We start from the raw sequence: 21,239 nt of genomic DNA on the forward strand, positions 1-21,239 counted from the left end.
ATGTGTGTGTGTCTATGTGTGTGTGTGAGAGAGAGAGAGAGAGAGAGAGAGAGAGAAAATGTGTGTGTGTGTGTGTGTGTGTGCGCGCGCGCGCGCACGCGCACACAGAAAGAAAAACAGGATCTAGGCCTACAGCTTTTGTGTTTTTGTGTGAGAAGGCCTCAGCTAGTGCTCGTGTCAGTGATGGGAAATGGGGGCTGGGGCTTGAGGAACCAGAAGTAGGGCTGGACCCGGGGGAACTGTAAACTCAGAAGGATGCTCTGATTCTTTGCCTGCTTCACAGAGTGGGAATTCACACGGTACTGGGAATTTCAGCCAAATACTCCTGGCCAACCCTGCTTTCCTGGCTGCCTGGCTTCCGCTGCTCCCAGAGACTTGGGCTCTAGCCCCTGGAGGCTCTAGCCCTGCTCACAAGGCCTGATCCTCCCTTGAGGCTGTGGCTGCCTGAGAAGCCCAATGTAGGTTGTCTGATGGGTGCAAAGAGGGAGGTGCTCTGCACTGACGATGCCCATGGGCCTCTGGAGAATCAGGGAGGCCTAGTGCCTCTCAGTAAGGGCAGAGAATAAAAGAATACTAAATCTGATGTAGCCTCAGTCTGGGGTCTAATCTGCCCCAGCCACATGGTCCCTCAGGCCAAAGAAGGTACTCAAGGACTGGGCTGACCAGAGTCTAGGAGGCAGCCACTGATACTTGCCCTGGGGAAGAGATGAGGAACCAGAGGCACAGGAAAGTTAACAGATTCATACAAGGTCTTCTGACTGTGATGTGTAGGAGCCCAGCTTGGTCTGACACCAGAGTCCATGTTCTTAAACTATGTGCTAATGATCCTCCATTATAGGACCTGGGCATCCTGAGTCCAGCTCACCTGAAGTCCTCATGGGTCCTTCTCCTGCTGGCTCCAGCAATGCAGAGGCTATTGGTACCACAAACAGACTTCCCACAAGTACAGAGATAGAAACACAGCATTTGATACACCTTCAGAGACCATGGGGGCCCACCACCTCATGTTACAGAAGTCTGGTTCTGGTACAAGGTCACAAGGAGAGTGAACTTGTAGAGACCTGGAATTTGGAGCTCCTGCTATTCAGCTAGTCCTCTCTGCCCCTCAACTGTGTGGTTAGTTCATGAAACCCTCCCCCTGCTTGGCTGCGACTAGAAACTCACGCTCACCTCTAACCCAATGGAGCTGCACCTATGTGTGGTTTGAAGTCATGATGGTCAGAAGGGCCAGCAGACTTTTGTGCTGTCTTGTCTTACATCTCCTGAGGAGAAGGCTTAAAGGTTCTTTTATTTAGAGAGGTGAGACAATGAGCTAAAGATGAACTAAACTCACTGTGAAAGGATCTCTTCACTAATGGTGGAGTTGCAGCTTTGGCAATCTTTTAATTTAAAAAAAAAATTTCAGTGTTTATTTATTTTTGAGAGACACAGAGAGATGGAGCATGAGCAGGGGTGGAGCAGAGAGAGAGGGAGGCACAGAATCCGAGGCAGGCTCCAGGCTCTGAGCCATCAGCACAGAGCCTGACTCGGGGCTCAAACTCATGAACGGTGAGATCATGACCTGCGCCAAAGTCAGACACTTAACCAACTGAGCCATCCAGGCACCCTGACAATGTTTTAATTTTTTAAGGAACACTGATATTCTTGGGGAGCATGGCATGACAGCTGTTTGGAGGAGCTGGCTGGGATCTGGGAGCCAGATTGCATCAGAGTCTGGCTTAAGCACATGATCAATGTTAGTATAGTGGAAGGGGTCAAGAATGGCCATGGCAAGAAGGAGCCCAGGACTAGGGAGAAGGGACACTAAGGGGACAGAACTTGGGAAAGTCATGACTGAGAAAAGGGAATAGTCACATTTGATTCCAGATGTAGATGTTTTCCTTTATGCTGTCATTCCCTTCTTTAATCTTCAGACTTTAGGAGATTAACAAATTTTTTTGGTGGCTAAACCTTATAGCCCACTATTACCAGTGTTTTAAGGGAATTTTCCACACTTGGTTAGGAGTAGCAGTTGGAAAGGTACAGCAGCAGAGCACTCAGTTTGGGGAAGACCAGACATCACCCATAAAGGAGCAGAGGAGCAATCTGGAGCCATGGAAAGTAACTGACCAGCAGCACTCACCAAGCCCACGACATTCCTGGGAGGGAGGTTCAATAAAACCCTGAGCCAGCTGCCTGTGGTCAATTGCATGGGGGCTTGGCTTACTGCCATTTAGAAATTCAAGGGCTCCCCAAGTCTGCCAAGTTCTGCAACATCTCAACCCCATGAGTTTGGGATAGGGAGATACAAGAAGCCATTCTTTTCTAAGTATTTATTATCTGAGTTCCCACAGTTATCATGTGCAAAAAAACAAATGTCATCCTGACATGAAAATGTTCACGGAGTCTGCCCGCTTACCAAATTAATGCTCACTCATCCATTCTCTTCCCTCACTTAACAAATGTCTGTCCCTTCTGGCTGAGGTCAGTTCAGGCAACCGTCAGATATAATGTGGGTGGTACAAGGGCAAACCAAGTGCAAAGTTCATGAAATCAAAGAAGACAGTGTTGGAACACTTCACATGCAACGTCTTGGACCAGCAGAGAGCAGATGGAGCTAGAGCAGTTAACAAAGAAAAAATCATGATGAGGCAAGATAGGTTCTTTATGAGAAAATGATTTGCATATTGAAGGATTGATAGAAGTCCTTGGGAAAATGAATGAAGCCCTTAAATTTTAAACAATCTCTTAACAGAGGTGTTGTAAAGTAAAATGTGAAGGATGTGGTTCATCCTGTTGGTATAAAGAATAAATATACCAATGCCAAAATCGACACAATTAATTCTTTATTCCTTCTGTTTTATACTTCTTTTTAACGTGTATTCATTTTTGAGAGACAGAGAGAAAGATGGAGAGCGTGAGTTGGGGAGGGGCAGAGAGAGAGGGAGACACAGAATCCAAAGCAGACTTTAGGCTCTGAGCTCTGAGCTGTCAGCACAGAGCCTGACGTAGAGCTCGAACTCACGAACCACGAGAGTGGTTCAACCGACTGAGCTACCCAGGCACCCCAATTCTTTGTTCCTTCTAAAAAAGTAGCATATAATCTATACTTTGTTATATGTATAACTAAAAATAATTTATTTTCATAATTTTGTTTGTACGAAACAATCTCAATGAGACCCTTTAATTTATTGTCATCATTTCTCTTTCTTACAATACAATTTTACTGAAAATCATTTTCACTATTTACTATGAAGTTTTGGTCTTCATTTTAAGTGGACTCAGTTTAGGTGGTCTTTTTCTGGTGATCACACCCGTGACATGATGAGGCCCCCTGTGCTGACGGTTCTCCTCCAAGTCTTTCTCCATTCTAGGAGGGTGCCTGCAGAGTTAGGGTGGCTGGACCTCCCAGGAAACCTCAGTCAGACACAGCCTAGGAGGTTCATCTGGGAGATGAACATCTAGGTTCATCTATGGGGGCCTCAGCCAATTCAAACGAACTCTGGGTATTTATTCCTCAGTGTTGCAGCCACACACCTTCCCCAGGTGCCCACTGCAGCCTGCACAGGCTGTAAGCAGACCCTCTGGCCAGGCCAGGCAATGTGGCCCCAGCTCAGGACCCTTGACTTGGCCCCGGCCAGGCTAGCTGCAGGCAAGGAGGGGGCACTTACTTGGCCGGCGGGGCTCTGGGCTGCCTGTGGCTCTCCAGGGGGCTCCTCGTCCTCGGGAATGTGGGGCATGGCAGCCTCCTGGCAGGAGTGGCCCCGTGTGCCCGGAACCTCCGCGGCGTCAGCCCCAAAGATGCTCCAAGAGGCCTGGGCTCCGCAGGCTGAGGAGACGCCAAAAGGACAAGTCAAATCCACTCCCATCCCTGACCCAAGTTGGGTTCCATTTCTAGGAGCCATGAGCCGCAGAAAAAGCTTGATTGGGTTTGTATCAACAGCAAAGGTTGGACTAGGCCAGGAGAGGGCATTTGGAATTGCATTTCCTCCTGTTCATTTGCTCTGTTTACAAAGCTAGAGATGACCTTAGAGATTTTGCAACTAATTTGGTCCGTACAGTAAACACAGCTATCCCAGAAGGGAAAAAAGTGCTTCAAACTCCTCAAAACCATAGCTAATGGAGGACGCTCCACTGGGACCAGACCTGTACTTATGTACCATTTATTGAGCACCTACTAAGTGCCAGGCACTATCCTAGAAACATTTACAACATCACCTAATTTAATCCTCATGATGACCTCTGATGCAGGCATTAATATTCACATTTTATAGAAGAGAGAACAGCATCATGGAATGTCAGCCATTTGCCAGAATCACACAAAGAACCAACAATTTGAATCCAGATCTTCCTGATTTTAAGCCAGGACTCTTTTTACTATACCACACAACCTTCCTTGTCTGGGTTGAGGAAGAAGAGGAGATGATGTTCCCTGACTTTCTACCCCATGGCTGACTTCATTTCCTTCAACAGCTTTTCTGATCCTCAGTATGGGGCTGTCTCACTTGAGGACAGCCCTCACCAGGCCTGCAATTCTGGAGGCTCAGCCAGGGTGCATCTTGTGTACTTTGTGCAGCGCCAATCCTGAGCAACCTTTAATTGTTTCGCCACAAGCCAGACTTATCCCATCTCATGGTCTAGCAACCTTGAGACCCAGCTAGGATTGGCCCAGTCAGCGTAATCTTATTTATCCCACCACAGTGATTGGCTTAGGGATAGAAAATAGATCTGGTGTAAGCCAATGAGCACATTACAGTGTTCTGGGATCCAGGTGCTTGAACTTGCTCTGGGTGGTAGAGTGTGCAGATGTAAGACCTGGTGCTATTGATGCCATTTTGTTTCTATTTGGAAGTCCAGACTGAGGATAAAACTGACAGACACTCAGGAGGTGGTAGAGCTAAGACTCTTGCATAAAAAAGAAGCTGGATCCCTGATCAAATTCACCTGAAAACTGAACTCTTTCTGGACTAGCCAGCTGCACAAACAATTAAATTTCTTAGTGTTTTACTCAGTTTGACTTGGGTTTACTTATAACTATGAATTTGTAACCACTGTACTAACTTATAACTACTAACTACTGGTACTTATAACTACTAATTATTCTTTTGTGTTTCTCACCATTCAAGAGGCCTAGGACCATGAATGATCTCTCCAATAGACTGGAGCCAATGGGCCTGGCTCCTCTGCTTCCTCTTAGAAAAGGTCAGTAATGTCAGGTCCCAATATGGAGAGGCAGGATAGTAAGGTAGAAAGAACACAAGCCTTGGAACCTGATACCTGGATTTGAGTCCCCACTCTGCCACTCACTGGCTGTGTGGCCTTAAATGTTGGCTTCACTTTTTTTTTTTTTTAATTTTTAAAGAGAGAGAGAGCACAAACAGGGGAGAGGAGCAGAGGCAGAGAGAAAGAGAGAATCTTTTTTTTTTTTTTCAAAATTTACTTTGGGGGGAGAGGGGCAGGGAGAGAGGAGGAGAGAATCCCAAGCAGGCTCCATGCTGCCAGTGCAGAGCCCGATGTGGGGCTCAAACTCACGAAACTGTGAGATCATGACCTGAAACCATGAGTTGGACACTTAACCTACTGAGCCACCCAGATGCCCTGAAAGAAAGACAGAGAGAGAGAGAGAGAGAGAGAGAGAGAGAGACAGAGACAGAGACAGAGAGAGAGAGAATCTTAAACAGACTCCACACTCAACATGGAGCTAGACACAGGGCTCAATCCCACAACCCTGGGATCATGACATGAGCCAAAATCAAGGGTAGGATATTCAAATGACTGAGCCATCCAGATGCCCCTATGTTGGCTTCACTTCTGAGCCTCACTTTCCTTGTCAGAGGAACAGAGATAAGAATGTCTCCCATGCAGGAAAGTTCTAAGTCTGAAATGAGATAGAGCACCCAGCACAGAGTAGGTGCTCACAGAAGCCATCTGCATAGAAGTCTGAAGTCCAGGAAGCTCAGCCAGAGTCCAAAGGCCTCTACCTGGCCTCTTCCTCAGCTCCTCCAGGTCCCCTTCTCTTAATGGGGTGGGAGAAGCCTTCAGGGAACTTCAGAACCAGAAACCAGCCTGGTTCAATAACTTCAGAGTTTCCCTGAAGTTGCTGCTTTGCTGATGCACAAATGAAAACCACCAGATGCAGACCTTGCCCTCAGCCACAGCTCAGGGGTTACTAGAACACACAAAGGAGAAACAAAGGATATTGTCATTTACTGAGTACCTACTATGTCCTGGGCCCAAGGTGCTGACTGAAGGAGGCTGCAGGAGGAAGTCAGAAAGCCCCACCACCTCCCATGATACTAGATATTCGTCAGGTCCCATAGGAAAGGCTCTCCTGAGGGCCTGAAGCCAGAGGGCTGCAGGCAGGGTCAGATCTGACCTCAGCCACAACTCTGACAGATTCCCCCCACCCCAACACACATGCCTTTGAATGAGCTCCCCAAGGAAGGCAAGGAGTCTGACTCATCACGGCTAACTAGAATTTTTTTTTATCAAAAAATGCTTATTGGTTTTTATTTAAAGAACTAGAGAACTTTAGCCACAGGGTTGGTCAATGTGACCACCATCTTGACTTTTGTCAGTCTGTATGGTGGAAAGGTAATCCCATTCAGCTCTGAAACAGTTGGGGTGACTACTGCTGGTCAACTCAAGCAGTTTCATCTCAAGTAGGGGATCCATGAACTGAATTATTCATTCATTCACCACACTGACTTTATGCATACTCTGCCAGGTCCTGTACTATGTGCTGGTGACTTAAAGATGATAAAGATGTGGTCTTGGCCCTCAAGGAGTACAGTAGTGGGAGGCTGTAGGAAAACAGTATAACTGTTAGGACTTCAAAAATGACAAGTTTAGGATCCCAGGAAAGGATCCCTAAACTATGGAAATTGGGAAGGTGAGATATAGTTTTAGCCTAGATTCCATGTTAGAAATGGTATTTGAACTGAGTCATGAATACTGAAATGGTGAGGGGAATTTCTCTGAACAGAATAGGTAGAGGGAAAGGTGAGACAAGAAGGGAGAAACCCTACTAGACATACTAAACCTGGCTCTTGAGAATGAGAGCTATAAGACCAGAGCATGCTGTGTCTCCCATTCTAAATAGTCAGTTTATGGATCAAATGAGCATCAGATTTGCCCAAAGGTCTGCTCCATGATTAATTTCTATCACGTTTACTTGGACTTCAACAGCAGTGACATCAGTGGTGCTGGGCAAAGTATATGGTAACAGGTGTTGACAGTAGCAAAAGATATCCACAAACCCAATTCTACCAAGTAAGTTGGCTGCACTTCCCAAGAACCCCCTTAAGTGATGTATTATTTATGTGTAAGTCCAGCCTGTCTTAATAGTAATGTAGTTCCCAAACCATGTGAGGTGACAGTTCTACTTTCCTCTTTGCCTTAATCTACACAAAGTGTATTGCACTCTGTAAGTAAGAAGGATTCAGACAAATCGGGGCATGTTCAGAAAACAGGAAGCAGTATGCAGGAAACAAGAGTTTGTCTTTAAAGAACTAAAGACCTTTAGCCTGGAGAAGAGACAATGCAGGGAAAAATAAAATTGCTTCTCAGATTTTTGAAAATCATTCCTGTAGTTCTTTTGTCCCCATAGGATAAATGCATGGCCAGTGAATGAAATAAAGGTCAAATCAAGGCAAGGGAAACCTTTCTAGTGGTTGGAACCACCTAAGATGAAACAGGCTACTCTTTAAGGTAATGAACTCCCCATTCCTGGGAGAGTTCCAGCAAAGCCTGGGCCAATGGTCACAGGATTCCCACTTCAGGGGCCATTTTCAACTCTAGGAGTCCCTGAAATCCTGGGAGTCCCATCCCATAGGATTATGAGATCATGGTATCCCAAAGTCACATAAAAAAATATCTCATTTTCTGACCCTCCATTTTCTTTCCTCCCTCTTCTCCTCAAGAAAGACCTTAAGTCAGTCCCTGGATCAGACAACAAAGCAAAACAAAAACAAATTAAGTCAGACAAGCACTAAGAGATGTCAGCTGCAGCAGGACAAAGCAGAGTGGAGGCTGGCTGTGGCCCCACACTTGACAAGACAGAACCCCGAGGTCCTCAGGGGGAGCCCCAGCAACCCTGCCTGCTGAGGCCATTCCCACGCTGCTCCTGCCCTGTTCGCTTTCTCTCCCATCCATTATTATAAACTTACTGCTTAAAATAGCAAGGTAAAAGCAGAGTCCCTCCCCCAGGGTGACATCTGGGTTCTGCTGGAGCTTGTGGGCACACAGACCTTACATCCATCACAGCAAAGTTAAGGATATAATCTGCAGGAAATGGTGATCTAGAGCACCGACCCATAAAAGGAAAAAACATTTCGTTATGTTTAGTCTCTGAGCTGCTCCTTCTTTAACCCATTTTCAGGGCCCTTCTAACTACTTCTTTAGCCTAGTCTGTAAAGGGTTAGGTAGGTCATTGTCAAGAGCCAGTCAATTCTTTGGATTCTACTCATTCTGTTCCCAGCCAGTGCTTAAGTATATAGCTTGGCCCATTTTACAGGAAGGGAAACTTAGGTACAAAGAAGGGAAACAACTTAATTGGGTCCAGTAACCTTTGTACCTGGTGCCAATTATCTAAGCCTCTGCTGGGATAACTATCTAATCATTTGTGGAATTGAAAAGGCCAGAAGTGTCTAATCCATATTTAAATATTTTTATCTGCCCCTGGCCATGCTCATGAAAGAAAGCAAACTGGCATACTTTCCTTCATTCTCTCATTCATTAGATATTTCTAGTTTGCCTACTGAGTGTTGATTACCATGCTAGGTGCATTTCAAGTGCTATCTTGCCTAAACCCTGTGAGATGGGTTTTATTATTTCCATTTTACATATTAAGGAACAAAGGATTAGAGGGGTTCAGTAACTTGTTCGAGATCCCACAGCTAATAAGCGTCAGGCCGAGGATTGTAATGCAACGAGTCTGACCCCAAAGCCCATCATCTCTCTCCTCCTTAGCTGGGAGTTCTGCTGAAGTGCAGCAGAACCCAGCATAGGAAGCTGCCCTACAGAGAATTGGAGTGTGCGTTCCCAGCAGGGCCACCAGTGGTGGGGCAGGGCAGGGCAAGCAGCTGCTCATCAGACCAGAGGTCTTATGAGGGCAAAAGTGTGGGCTCACAGTTAGAGGTTGCAGACCCCCACTGTAGGATGACAAATCCACCCATTCCCCCCATCCATCTGTCTGTCAGGCCATCCATTCACCCACACTCCTTCTGACTTTTCCATTCATACACCTGTCCATTAGTTTGTCCTTTTAACTTTTCACCCCAGGAAGTCTCACCCTTGTTACATTAACTGCACAGCCTCTGCCCCTAGAAAAGCCACTGTAGGACCCCATGGGTTATGGGGAGATGGCAGGAGAGCACTGCTCTGACAGAGTGGCCATACAAACATAGCATGCCCATCCACAGCTGGCAGAATACCTCCATCCTGTACCCCTCAGCCAGTGGGAGGGGCTGCCCATGTCCCTGCAAGCATCATCAGGAATCATGATTTAGCAAGAGCCTTTACAGAAACCACAGAAGTTCCATTACTATTAACATTATGATTAGTCCCATTTTACAAATGAGGAAAACGGGGCCCTGAAGACTTACCCAAAGTCAGTAAACCCATGAACAGCAGTGCCAGAAGCCAGCCACTGGTCTGTCTGACTCCCCAGTCCCCAGCTTGTCAAGCCCACTGGCTCATGGGTGGTGGTCTTGGCAAGCTGTGGCCTCTTACTATGGCTCCATGGATGCCTCTCCCAAAGCTTTGCGACCAGCCCAGAAGAAACCAAGCCTCTCTCTTAATCACAGTGTCCCAGGAGCACAAATCTACAAGCTGAGCGGCTCTCACATTTTCTCTGTTAATCTTTGGGTGTCCAGGGAAGAGCCAGAGGCCCTTCTGGGAAAAAACGGGTTAACCCAAACTCCACTGACCTTTCTGGAGTGACTCAGAATTCTCAGAAGGGAGTTTTTTGTTCTTCCAGCTTTGAATTTTTGCTTTCATTTTAGCAACACAAAGAATTTGAAAGAGATTAGGTTGCTATTAATACCACTGGTCTATCTCTAGATGAAGAATTTGATGAAGGGAATTGTTTGGGGTGACTGCACATGCATGTCTCTCAGTCCCTCTGCAAATTCAGAGGATGACAGGGAGGGCCACTGGAGATCAGCCAGTCCTGTCTCCTGATCCCATCTTACAGGCCCAGATAGGGGCAAGGACTTAATCAAAGCCATACTTAGGGTGAGAGATAGTCAGAGAAGGTCCCAGAACCCCTATTCCTCAGATTCTGCTACAGACATCAGCTTTCTGCCTCTAATTTTGAAGGGCTTGCTTTTGGTAAATGATAAGAAAATGTATCCTTGTTGTGGTCACTCTCATGGGAGAGAAAGGGTGTTCCCTGGTCCCTGCTCTCACCCCAGGGCAGTCCTAGACATACTTGGGAAATCTGGGGCATCAGAGATCAGCTCAAACTGCTGAGAGGCACTTCTGTGTGTCCCTGGGCCTGGCCAACTGCAGAGCTGTGTCCTGGATCCCACAGGCAAGCCTGAGTGAGGCTCACTTCAGGAGAACACCATCCTGCTTCCCAACCTTGGGATGTTGCAAGAGGGCTTTGGAACTTGGCAGATTGGGTTCTAATTCCCTTCTGCCTCTTCCTTGCTGGATTAGTCTCCTCTGACCTCTGTTTCTTCATCTGTAAAATGGAGACCCTTTTAGGGTTTTGTAAGGATTAAATTAGGAAATACAAGCAAGATGAGGCACATAGTATGTACTCATAGGTTCCTTTCCCTGAATAGGGCAGCTGAGTTCTCTGGCCATGGCATCATCAAAATCCAACCAGGCCCAGATAGTCTGCTGTTCAACCTGGATATCTGAGTTCCAGCTTTGTCTCTTGTGGGTAAAGGAGACATATTCTTGGCCTGGCCTGGCCTGGCCAGGGTTTCTCTGTACAAACAAGTAGATAAAAGATCATCTGACATAATTGGAATTAAACCCATCAGGGGCTATGCACTCTGACATTTACTCTTGCTGACATTTACTCTGCTGTTGGGCAGCCAGTGGCTGCAGACAGTAGGGTTAGAGAGAGAGGGTACAGTACTGTGGCCACCCAGGTCTGTGCCGTGGTCAGTTGCAGGTCTATGCTATAGTCATTCCCAGGTCTACATTATGGTCATCCATTGATCTGTGCTGTGGTCATACCTAATCTGTTCTGTGTCCATCCCATGTCTGTGCTGTGGTCAACCCTAGATCGGTGTTGTGGTCAGTCCCAGGGGAGCAAGGGTGGAATATAGAAGGGCAGAAGGAAGAAGCAACAGCGAGGGAAAGATGAGAGACTGGAAGGGACTTCCAAATGACTTCTTGCCCCCAACACAATTCCTCTGGCCCAGAGTCTGGGACCACAGAGGCTGTAGCCTGGTGGTGCTTTGGGGAGGCTGGTCCTGAGCACTTCCCACACCCCCTGGGATCTATACTCTCTGGCCATGCTCTCCAGGCTTGAGGATCTCTTACAGGTTCTATTGTCTGGGGCTGCCTTCCTCCCCTGATTCAGACCCCATTCCAGCCCTGAGAATGAGCCAGCTTCTGCTCAGACCAGTGCCAGGGGCCACATCTAGGAGAAGAGGCTGGCTCAGTCCCAATAAGAAGAGAGCAAGAGTCAGCACTCACTGTGCTCAGCCAGGGGCTCCAGTGGGGGGACACACAAGATAGCTACAAATAGTAACTAACCCCTCACATCCCCTCACAGCTCCTTTTTCCCCATTACCGTTCCCTTCATACAACCATGGAGGCCATTAGGTGCTCATTGCCTTAGAGAGAGGTGTAGCATCAGGGGGTAGAGAAAAGGGAGTCTATCTCTGCCTTATTGTGGGGAAGGGCTAGCCGTTGGGGAAACAGAGAGGGCTTAGGGTATAGAAAAGAGATTTGGGAAAAGCATCCTAAATAAGGGTAAGTCACCACCACCCCCCGCCCCCACCACACACACACACACACACACACACACACACACACACACACACACACCCAGGACTAGTAAAAGGTTATGGAGCAAGGGAGAGACAGGAGAGACCAAGTAGAAGCAATGAGAGTATAGATTCTGGTGAGTCACTAGAAAAGAACCTGTGCCCTGCTTCCTTGGAGAGGTCTGGGGGAAAAGTCCTGAACTCTAAGAGCAGAAAGGTCTTAGGCCCCATTTCCCAGACAGAACCCTGGGGAAAAGATCCCGAAGAGAGGAAATGGCTATCTGGAATGACTTAATAGACAAGAACTTCAGACATCCTCCCAAGACTTCTATCATCCCAGGGGGTGCGTAGGTGAGGTAGGGAGCACATGGCATAATCATTTCTGTGCAGCCAGCAGCAAAAAGTTGCCAGACTTGAAGGTGCCTTGAGAAGGCTGATTCAGAGGTCACCTACTAACCAAGGACTTGCAGAAAGTACCGTAGACCTCTTGTCAAATGGTCCAGGACGGATGATATCAGGCACCAGGGCACCCTCCTCACCCTAACTCCCTGACACTCGGGAAGCTTCTTGGACCTTGGATGCCACTTTGGAAGAAGAGGGTTGGAGAAACCCTGAAATGCCTGGGATCCAAATTTTAGGTCCCTGGAAAAATAGTTAAGCCAGGGCCAGAACTCCCTCCATCCCACCCCATCCCCCAGTTATGACAGGAAGTAAGCCAAAACATCTCCCCAGGTTTCCTCTCCAGCTTGTTCACTTCAGCAATTCTTTTTTAAAAATAAGTCCACTTGAAAAAATTCTCTCTTCTTGGAAATATGTACAATTGCTCAATCAGAGGCAGTTCAAAGGCAATGGGAACAGCAGAAAAGTATCTGAGCCTCCCATTTAGCTCCTAGCAGAAATAAATATTGCCCTGTTCTCTTTGTTCCGGGCCGCCCAGCAGCCTCTTCCCTGAGTCACTCACTCTAGGGTGACATGAATCATCATCCTGGGGTTAAGGACCACACGGTTTTCCCCAGGTCCATGTGGCTGGCTGGGGTACTGAGGGGCCATCAGGAAGAATGGAGGACAAGAGCCTTCTCCTAGGTACTGGGCCTGGCTCTGCCTTCCCAGATGTGTGACCTTGGGGAGTCCCTCAGCCTGTCTGACAAGGAGGTAGATTTATAGCTCTTCCAACTTGTACTTTCTTGGAGTTTCTCCAGTGGTATGCTAATTGTCAAGAATTTTGTGAGCTGGTTGTTAAACACAGACATCATTAAAAATTGAATAATAGCTTTTTGCAGTGGCAGTATCATAGCCAATGAGGTTTATCCAAGGCGTGATTATTGCTAGGAAAGAATTAAGTTACAATTAAATTACACTAAAAACACAGGAAATCAACACCCACAATAATCACATCCTAATTATTTTACTACATTTTATTGTTATCTATACTGTTGAGATGATTTAGTTCTACTGTGGGGGAACATTATATAATGATGTGCTACTTACTGTTCATCTCTTTACAACTTCACATTCACTGATGTCCAGTTAGTAGCCTGAAATCGGTCATGATGGCACATAAATCAGCAAATCAGCAAATGCTACATATCAAGGCCTTTTTTTTCTGAGAGATCTGGCTGTTAAACATTTGCAAGGTCATCACTGAGCCTCTCAGTCCTGGGCTCCACTCCTTACCCCTACCAGGGTGCAGAAGGAATGCAGATGACTTTAATATCACCCCATGGTAGCAGAGTTATGGAGATTCAATTACCAGTTACCTTTGCACAATGCTTCTTAGGTGTATCATGTTGCAAACAAGATCCATTATTTCTTCCCATCCCCAGCCCTGCCTTCTCCCAATCCCACTCCTTCTGTGCCCTAGTGAATGGCACTCAGACTAAAAACCCAGAAGTCATCCTGATTCCTCCCTCTCCATCAATCCCACAATCAATTAGACTCTGAGTCCTGTCAGTCCTAGTTCAGACATGTCTTTGATTGCTTCCCTCCTTCTTCTGGCCACCACCCCTGCCATGGATCTGTGTGACCGGCATCACTACAACAACCTCATTGTTCTTTTTACCTCCACTCTGGCCCCTTCTGACCACCCTGTGCAATGTGCCAGAGAAATCTCTCTAACACACAGGTTGGATTATTCTGCCTCTTCTTATGGAAGACAGATTGTGGCAGGCCAGAGAGTACAGGCACCATCTAATGAGGGCAGTTCCTATTCAGTTCTGAGGTCATGAAAAATTATGTAGGAGACCTAGCCCTGCTCCACACAGAAGCATCTCACCAGTCCAGTGGACATGCTTTTGACAAAGTCATCAATCCAAACCCAGCATGAGATTTGGTGGCAAGCACAAGATGTAGTACAGTGAAAACAGCAGGGATTTGGAAGTGAAATAGACCAGGTTCCAATGTAGCTCTGGCCCTTACAGCTCAGTGACCCTTGACAAAGCAATGAATGTTCTCTGGGATCAGGCTGTCGTTTGGAAGATGGGGCTAAGATACTTCTCTCAAAGGGGTGTTATGAGATTTAAATAAAGTAAGGCATGTATCCAGCACACCGTAGATACTTAGGAAGTATTCCTTTACTCACCTCTGAGAGAGAGTATTGATTAACACGAGTCACTTGTGCTTTCATGCAACACAGGCCTTCACTTACAACCTAGGTATGCTCCTTCCCATCTACTTCATGGGCTTGGTTTTCTGCTTTGCCAGCCCACAATAGATCAAAAGCAGCGAGAATGGACAACACACTGCAGGAAGGAAGCAGCCACATTCAAAAAGTGGATACAAGCCCTCAGCTTGGCACAGAACCTGGAGCTGGTCAGCCCAGGCATGTTTTCCTAGACACCTTCCTAGTCAACTGAGTTCAGCCTTGGTTGACAGCCCAGCCCAAAGCTGGTGGGCATGAAAGAAGCAAAGCTCTGTGTTGGCTCCCTGGAAAAGACAGGAGAGCAAATGCTGTTTCAGAACACTTCTATCCACAATGGTTATAATGCATACAGTCTGACACTTTAGACATAATCATTTTTGTTCACAATATATTGATTGAGGGGAAAAACAAGTGGTTTGATTCTACTTTCATTTTTAAATTACATATATTTTTATGTGAAATAGAAGTTGATTGATTATGGCCATCCTTTAGGGAGGGAAGTCCAGAAGTTAAAAACTCAAATGTTAAAAGTGGTTATTTTAAAATGGAATTATGAATAAAATTAATTGAACACTTTTAAAATATTTATATCTGTATATTTTCCCACAATGAGCATGAGACTTACTTGCATCATAAATGATGGAATTGTTAAAGGAAGAGTCTTTTTGGTGTCCTGAAAAATTACTTAGAAAGGACAGTTTATGGCTAAGGATCATGGACTACTTAGGCATTATTGGTCCTCATTACAGCATGTGCTAGTTGAGGCTCTGAGCCTTCCTGTGGACTTTCCTGTCTAGAATTCCCTGGCTAACTCCTGTTCATCCTTTAATACTAAGTTCAAATATCACTTCCACCAGGAAGCCTGCCCTGAATCCCTCTGGGCTCTGACAGTCCTGTGTTCTCCCTTGCCTTGTGGCTCATTGCTTTGCCTTGTAATCATTTGTTTACTGCACCAGTAATTCTCAGCCTTTTTGCTACCCATCCCCCCTAAGACATATGACAAATTTCTATTAACTAATAGAGCATAAATGTTCAGGATGGTAGAATCATGAATTGTCCTCCAGTGAACTCTAATGAGGCCCACCTATTGGGCACACTGTTCCCCTCCAACCCCTTTCTCCCCCTTTCTCAGCCACACTGCATTAAGAATCATGTCCTAAACAGTGGGCTCCTTGATGACAGGGCCAGTGTATAATTCATCTCTCAGGATTTCTTGAATAGATGAAGAAATGAATGAGCGAGTAAGTGAGAGAGTAGATGAAAATATGTCACAGACTCTATGAAACAGGGAGGTGAAGAGTTTGATCCCTGGTTTTTGAGAGAGCCTTGGGAAGCCAAGTGACCCCTCCAGGGCTGACTTCACTTGTGGTCCTATCATGGCCTCGGAGTTCCTCTTGTGAGAAGTGGGGAAGACAAGGCCCTGTTTTCCTTTTAAATGACATTAGCACATGTCATCTGGGCTGCTGCATAAGGTGGATGGCCTCACCTGCCCCACCCTACTGAGCTTGCCCAGGTTAACAGCAGAGTTTTTCTCTCAGTGATGTAAGTGGGTTTCCTGTCTTCTCTGACACACAGGTGTGCAGATTTTCCCCATAGGATTCTATCAACTAAAACCTCACAAAAAGCCTCCTCCTCTGCCACCTACATGTCTCTGTTTGACCATCCATGAATACTTTGCAAAGTGTCTTATCAATGGGACTTGCAGCTTTAACTTGAATCCATCAGGGAGCCACAGAGCATCCCCACTGGCCCTTCCAACTCCACTTTGAAAACTAGCCAAAGCATTCCCCAAATGGCCAGTGGTGGCACATGCTCAAATGTGCCATCACCCTAGTGTCTGCACTCCTGGAACCATCTCCCCCACCCCCACCAAGAGAGTTGAGCCATGAAGATTTGCAAAGTGGCCATAGTCTCTGAAGCCAAACCTGGCTCAACTCCTGCTCTGACTCCTGCTCTGGTGCTGGGCTTTAGGGCACAGTCTGGCCTAATATGTGCTTCAGGAGGCCAAAGAAAGGATTGCAGAGGCTCAGTGACAGGGGCTTTCTGGGGAAGGGAAGGGCAGACAGTGATGCCATCCACCTGTGTGACAGTGGATTCCTTTACCACTCAGGCTTCAGTCTTCCCATCTCTCTGGTAGAGGATTAGGCTAATTTGCCAGCCTGAGCCCCAGTTTCTACCCCATGAGTTTGGAGTCTATGTTGCCTATGCAGAGAAGTCATCAATCAGAGGTAAGGGGTCTAATTGACAACCCCAGGGCCAGAGGCTGCCTTTGGGCATCTTTGCATCACATCCCCTCAGTTACAGTGATTGGCTTAAGGGTGAGCATGTGACCTACCCAGAGCCAATGAGACCAATAAGATGTTGCTGGGAAAGAGATTGTAAACTGCAGATCTTAAATGTAAAATGGTGAAAACAGAATCCTTATTGTCTAAAAATGGAATCAATGTGAGAGGATAGCAAGGAGCTAGAAAGTAGGTCCTGAGACTGTTATCTAAGGGCCTGATCAAGCTATGCCTGATATCCCTGGCCTTTTATGTTTCAAGAACCAATGAATACCTCTTTTTGCTTAGTCTGCCTTGTGCTGGCTTTTTTGGCACTTGCAACAAAGAACTCCTTTTGGTACAAACAGCTAAGCCTTTGTAAATTGGGCTGTACAGGGTGTTTCTGGACACCAAAGCTTCTCTCACCTCACTGCTCTGCTGCCTACATGAGAGTCTGAGTTGAAATACTCAGTTCTAGAGCAAATGAGCTTGCCCTAAGTTATTCCCTAACTAAATGTATCACCATGCCCCTTTCCTCAGAACCTGCTTCTCCTTTCGCATTCCCTGCCCATATTGATGGAATCGGCATTCTCCCAGAAATCCCAGCCCAAACTTCTGAATCCCTACCCCCACAATGCCTGCTCCTACCCTTCCTTCCACTATACACCTGTACATTTTAAATATATACTCAGGCTTCAGAGGAGAAACTGGGTTTGGCCAACCTCCCTGTTCCTGCCTAAAAGATAACCTAATAAATATAAACATGTTTATTGAGTCAAATTTCAACCTTCAAATGATTTTCAAGCATTGTTGCTTCCTTCCAGATCATCAGGAACTCACTCCACCTATTCCTCAGTTCAGAGTTGGGTGGGATCTCGCTGCTGACTGTCCCCAGGAAAGCAGGCCCCAAGACCTGCAATGTGAGGCCATGTGCACAGGCTTGCCACCCTGAACCTCAGCCCCACATTTTGGGGTGAGAACTCCAGTTTGTAAGACGAGGAAGAAGCTCACACCTTGCCCACTGAGATGAGTATAGGAGGTGGGAGACAGTTGTGGATCTGGGACAGGGTCTTTTTGTCATTAAGGGCATCTGAACTGAAATGCATTTGCAGTTTGGTCAACTCAGAACTTGGACAGAGACTGTGGCCACAAGAAGCCATGTGCTAAAGTAATGTAAAGGGAGCAGTTCTCTTGGCATCCAAATCTATGCCAATAACCATAGGATTTGAGTCTTTAGACACCACTTGAGAACAAACTATGGTAAACAGTGATGTGAAATGGTGGTGAGGAAGGCAAAGGCAGGAGCCTGGGAATGGCTCTCTCAACAGCAAACTCTGGTGGCTCGAGGCACGTGAATTTAAGCGTTCCTCTTTAAACAGGCTTGTGCAACAGTGGCTGCATAATAATATGAAACAGGAAGTAACCATAGAGGATTTCTCTCCAGGGAGTTGTTATCCACAATGGAAAGATGGGAAGTGCATAAAAACAATTCTGAGGCATCCACAGAAGAGAACCAATATTTATTGCACCAGGTGCTTTATCTGACTCTTTATATCCTTCATCTTATTCAGTCCTTACAATGAGGACTGGGAATTATTATTCCCATTCTACAGGTGAGAAAACTGAAACTCAGAAAGGACAAGTGATTTGCTCCAGGCATCACAATTACTAAGCACTGTAAACAGGATTTGAACTCAGGGTAGTTGGACTGCAAACCCAGGGGTCTGTTCATTACACCATGATGAGGCTTCTAAGGCAATACAGAACCCAGCATCAGTGTTGTCAACCACCACCACCACCACAAAGGAAACACTGACACAGGACCAGAAGACCAGAAGACGTTTTTCTGGCTAACGATTCACCAGCTGATTCATCATGGAGAAGATACTGTCCTCAACATCAGATTCAAAAAGGTTTGTTAAATTGCAATTTGTTATTTGTATACTATCCCTCCTTAAAGTAACTGTTTGGTCAACATCATAGAGTTCAATCTGGGGTTTAAGCTGAGTCACTCTTTAATAGCCTGTGGAAATGCAGAAACTTCTGGAATTTCTCATCTGCATTTCCAGATGAGAGAAGCTGATAACTAACCAGAAATGGACCTCTGGGAAAGTTTATTCTCCTGATAAATAATCCATCTTCTAAATGGAAGTGGCCTTTCGAAAGCAATTTTGGTTACATTTCTCCCTTGATTAAAACATTTCAGTGGCTCTCCATGCATGGATTCCCAAATCTAAGAATGCTCACTAGAATCATCTGAGGTGTTTGATAAAATGCATACTCCTGGTTCCATCCTAGATCTACTGAATCAAAATATCTGGGGACAGAGCCCAGGAATCTGTATGGCAAACAGTCTCAAGAGAGTCAGATGCAGCATATCCAGAAGATCCAGAAGACTAGAGCTGGAAAAGGCATGGTTCATAGATAAAGTACAGGGTTTTTGGCATGCATGCCAGACTTCCTCTTCTCAGCTATCAACTTCTCTTGTTTCTTCTCTAGCCACTACCTCCAAGGTATCCCACACCCCAGCATCACCTAATAACCACTGTTTCCAGAATCTTCCATGTGCTTTCAAACCTCTGTGCTACTCTTTGCCTCAAAGGCCTGTCTCTCCCATCTACCTCCATGGAAGACTCTACTCATCCTTTAGGAACCACCTTACAATCCCCACCAGATTAACTCCTTCTGCCCATTTCTTTTCAGAGTTTTAAGTCGCTTTTTGGGGAACATAGACTGTAGAACCAAGCAGGGTTGGGTTTTACCTTGCATTTGTCACTTCCTAACTCTATGACTTTGGCTGTTGAATCTCAGTGTCCTCACAAATTGTTGTGAAAAAGAAGTATGAAAATATATGTGAATTGTATAGACAGTGCCTGGTATAGGGTCTGTAGCAGAGTAAGCTATCAGAGTGGTAGCTTTTATTATTATTACTGTCGTTATTGTTTGTTTTGCATATTATTATGACATTCCTCTAACATAAGGTTCAGCAAACAATGACCTGTGAACCAAATCTGACCAACTGACTGTTTTTATATAAATAAAGTTTTATTGGAACATAGCCACAATCATTTATTTATGTATAGTGTATATTTTTGTGTTTTTGCACTGCAAAGGCAGAGTTGAGTAGCTGAGACAGACTCTATCTGACTTAAAAAGCCTAAAATATTTACTATTTGGCTTTTTAAAGAAAAGGTTTGCCAATCCCCTGCCCTAACATAATTGGAGTTATTTGTTTGCAAGTTGATCTTTCCCACTTGGTTGACAGTAGTTCAGTGGTTTTCACGGCAGACTCTTATTTATCCTTCAAAACCCTCAGGGGCCCTGAGCCTGGGTGGCTCAGTTGGTTGAGCATCCGCCTTCGGCTCAGGTCATAATCTCACAGCTTATAAATTTGAGCCCTGCATCAGGGTCTGTGCTGACAGCTCAGAGCCTGGAGCCTGCTTCTGCTTCTGTGTCTCCCTCTCTCTCTGCCCCTAACCCACTCACATTCTGTCTCTGTTTCTCTCAAAAATAAATAAAAATTAAAAAAAAAATTTTTTTTAAACCCAGCCTTTCTCATCTTTGTATCCCCAGCACTTGGTACATAATTAGTTTTTGACAAATGTTGAACTGAACCAAATAATTCCTTAACGCAGTTTAAATGTACATATCTCCAGAAAAGCCCTTAAGGGGAAAAGGGGTAAGACTTCTTATAGGACAAGGGCTGAGGTAATAGAGATACACAACTTGGAGAAACTAGGGACAACTGAGAAGTAAAATCAGGCATTGATGGGATCTGAGGTTTTCACTGCAGCCCTGATTCTGAGTTCCTGGTTCAGGGAGGCCCTGCCCTCAGTGTGCCACACACAGCCTCTCTACCTCCTACCACCTGACCCCTGCACCCTGGGCCTTGCAGTTGGAATATTTTCACTAATGGAAAAAACAGGAAAAGCCCCTTCTAGGAAATTCTCTTCCAAAGGTTAGTATAGTCCCATTTTCCAAGAGGGCATGAATGATTGGTGCAAATGGTCTTATGACACTCACAGTCCTTACAATGGGCAATTTGATGTACTCATTTTTAAAAAGTGAACTAACTGATATTTTTTCTCTGTAGATTTCCTTTTTTTTTTTTTAGCTTTGACTCCTCATGAATTTGCATTTTCTGAGCAAAGCTCCTCTTGGAATAGAACTAGGATTTCAAAGCAATGGGGCCATTTCTTCATGAGCTGGTTATGAAACCATTCTGTGAGCTTGGGCCAGTGGCGTCTCTCTCTGGGCCTAGCTTTTAGCTTCTGTACAATGACTTTCAGACTTTTGACTCCCTGGAGTTCTGGCCAGAGGGATGGTCTCTCCCAACTCATGGTGACCAAGAGCAGTGGCCTGACAACAGACAGCTTGATAGAGTTTCTTCTTCCATGCCTCTGTGCCACA

General features: G+C 45.8%; 1 protein-coding gene, 1 long non-coding RNA gene and 1 pseudogene across 14 annotated transcripts in view; 2 read left to right on the forward strand and 1 right to left on the reverse strand.

The window, feature by feature from the left end:
- Positions 1 to 21,239, forward strand: part of LOC122231427 — a 174,678-nt gene that overhangs the window by 115,006 nt on the left and 38,433 nt on the right. The window lies entirely within an intron of this gene.
- Positions 1 to 21,239, reverse strand: part of IRAG1 (inositol 1,4,5-triphosphate receptor associated 1) — a 119,669-nt gene that overhangs the window by 71,892 nt on the left and 26,538 nt on the right. For 7 of the 12 annotated variants that reach the window (XM_007083221.2, XM_007083219.2, XM_042959452.1 and 4 more), the window contains exon 1: positions 3,651 to 3,863. In XM_007083221.2, coding sequence (XP_007083283.2) covers positions 3,651 to 3,848 — 198 coding nt within the window. In that variant the 5' untranslated portion in view covers positions 3,849 to 3,863. Of the gene's footprint in view, positions 1 to 3,650; positions 3,864 to 21,239 lie in introns of those variants that run through there. The other 5 variants (XM_042959459.1, XM_042959456.1, XM_042959455.1 and 2 more) reach the window with 2 other exon arrangements.
- LOC122231649 lies at positions 13,199 to 13,352 on the forward strand (annotated as a pseudogene).

This window comes from Panthera tigris, chromosome D1 (assembly GCF_018350195.1).
Source record: "Panthera tigris isolate Pti1 chromosome D1, P.tigris_Pti1_mat1.1, whole genome shotgun sequence".
NCBI lineage: Eukaryota > Metazoa > Chordata > Mammalia > Carnivora > Felidae > Panthera > Panthera tigris.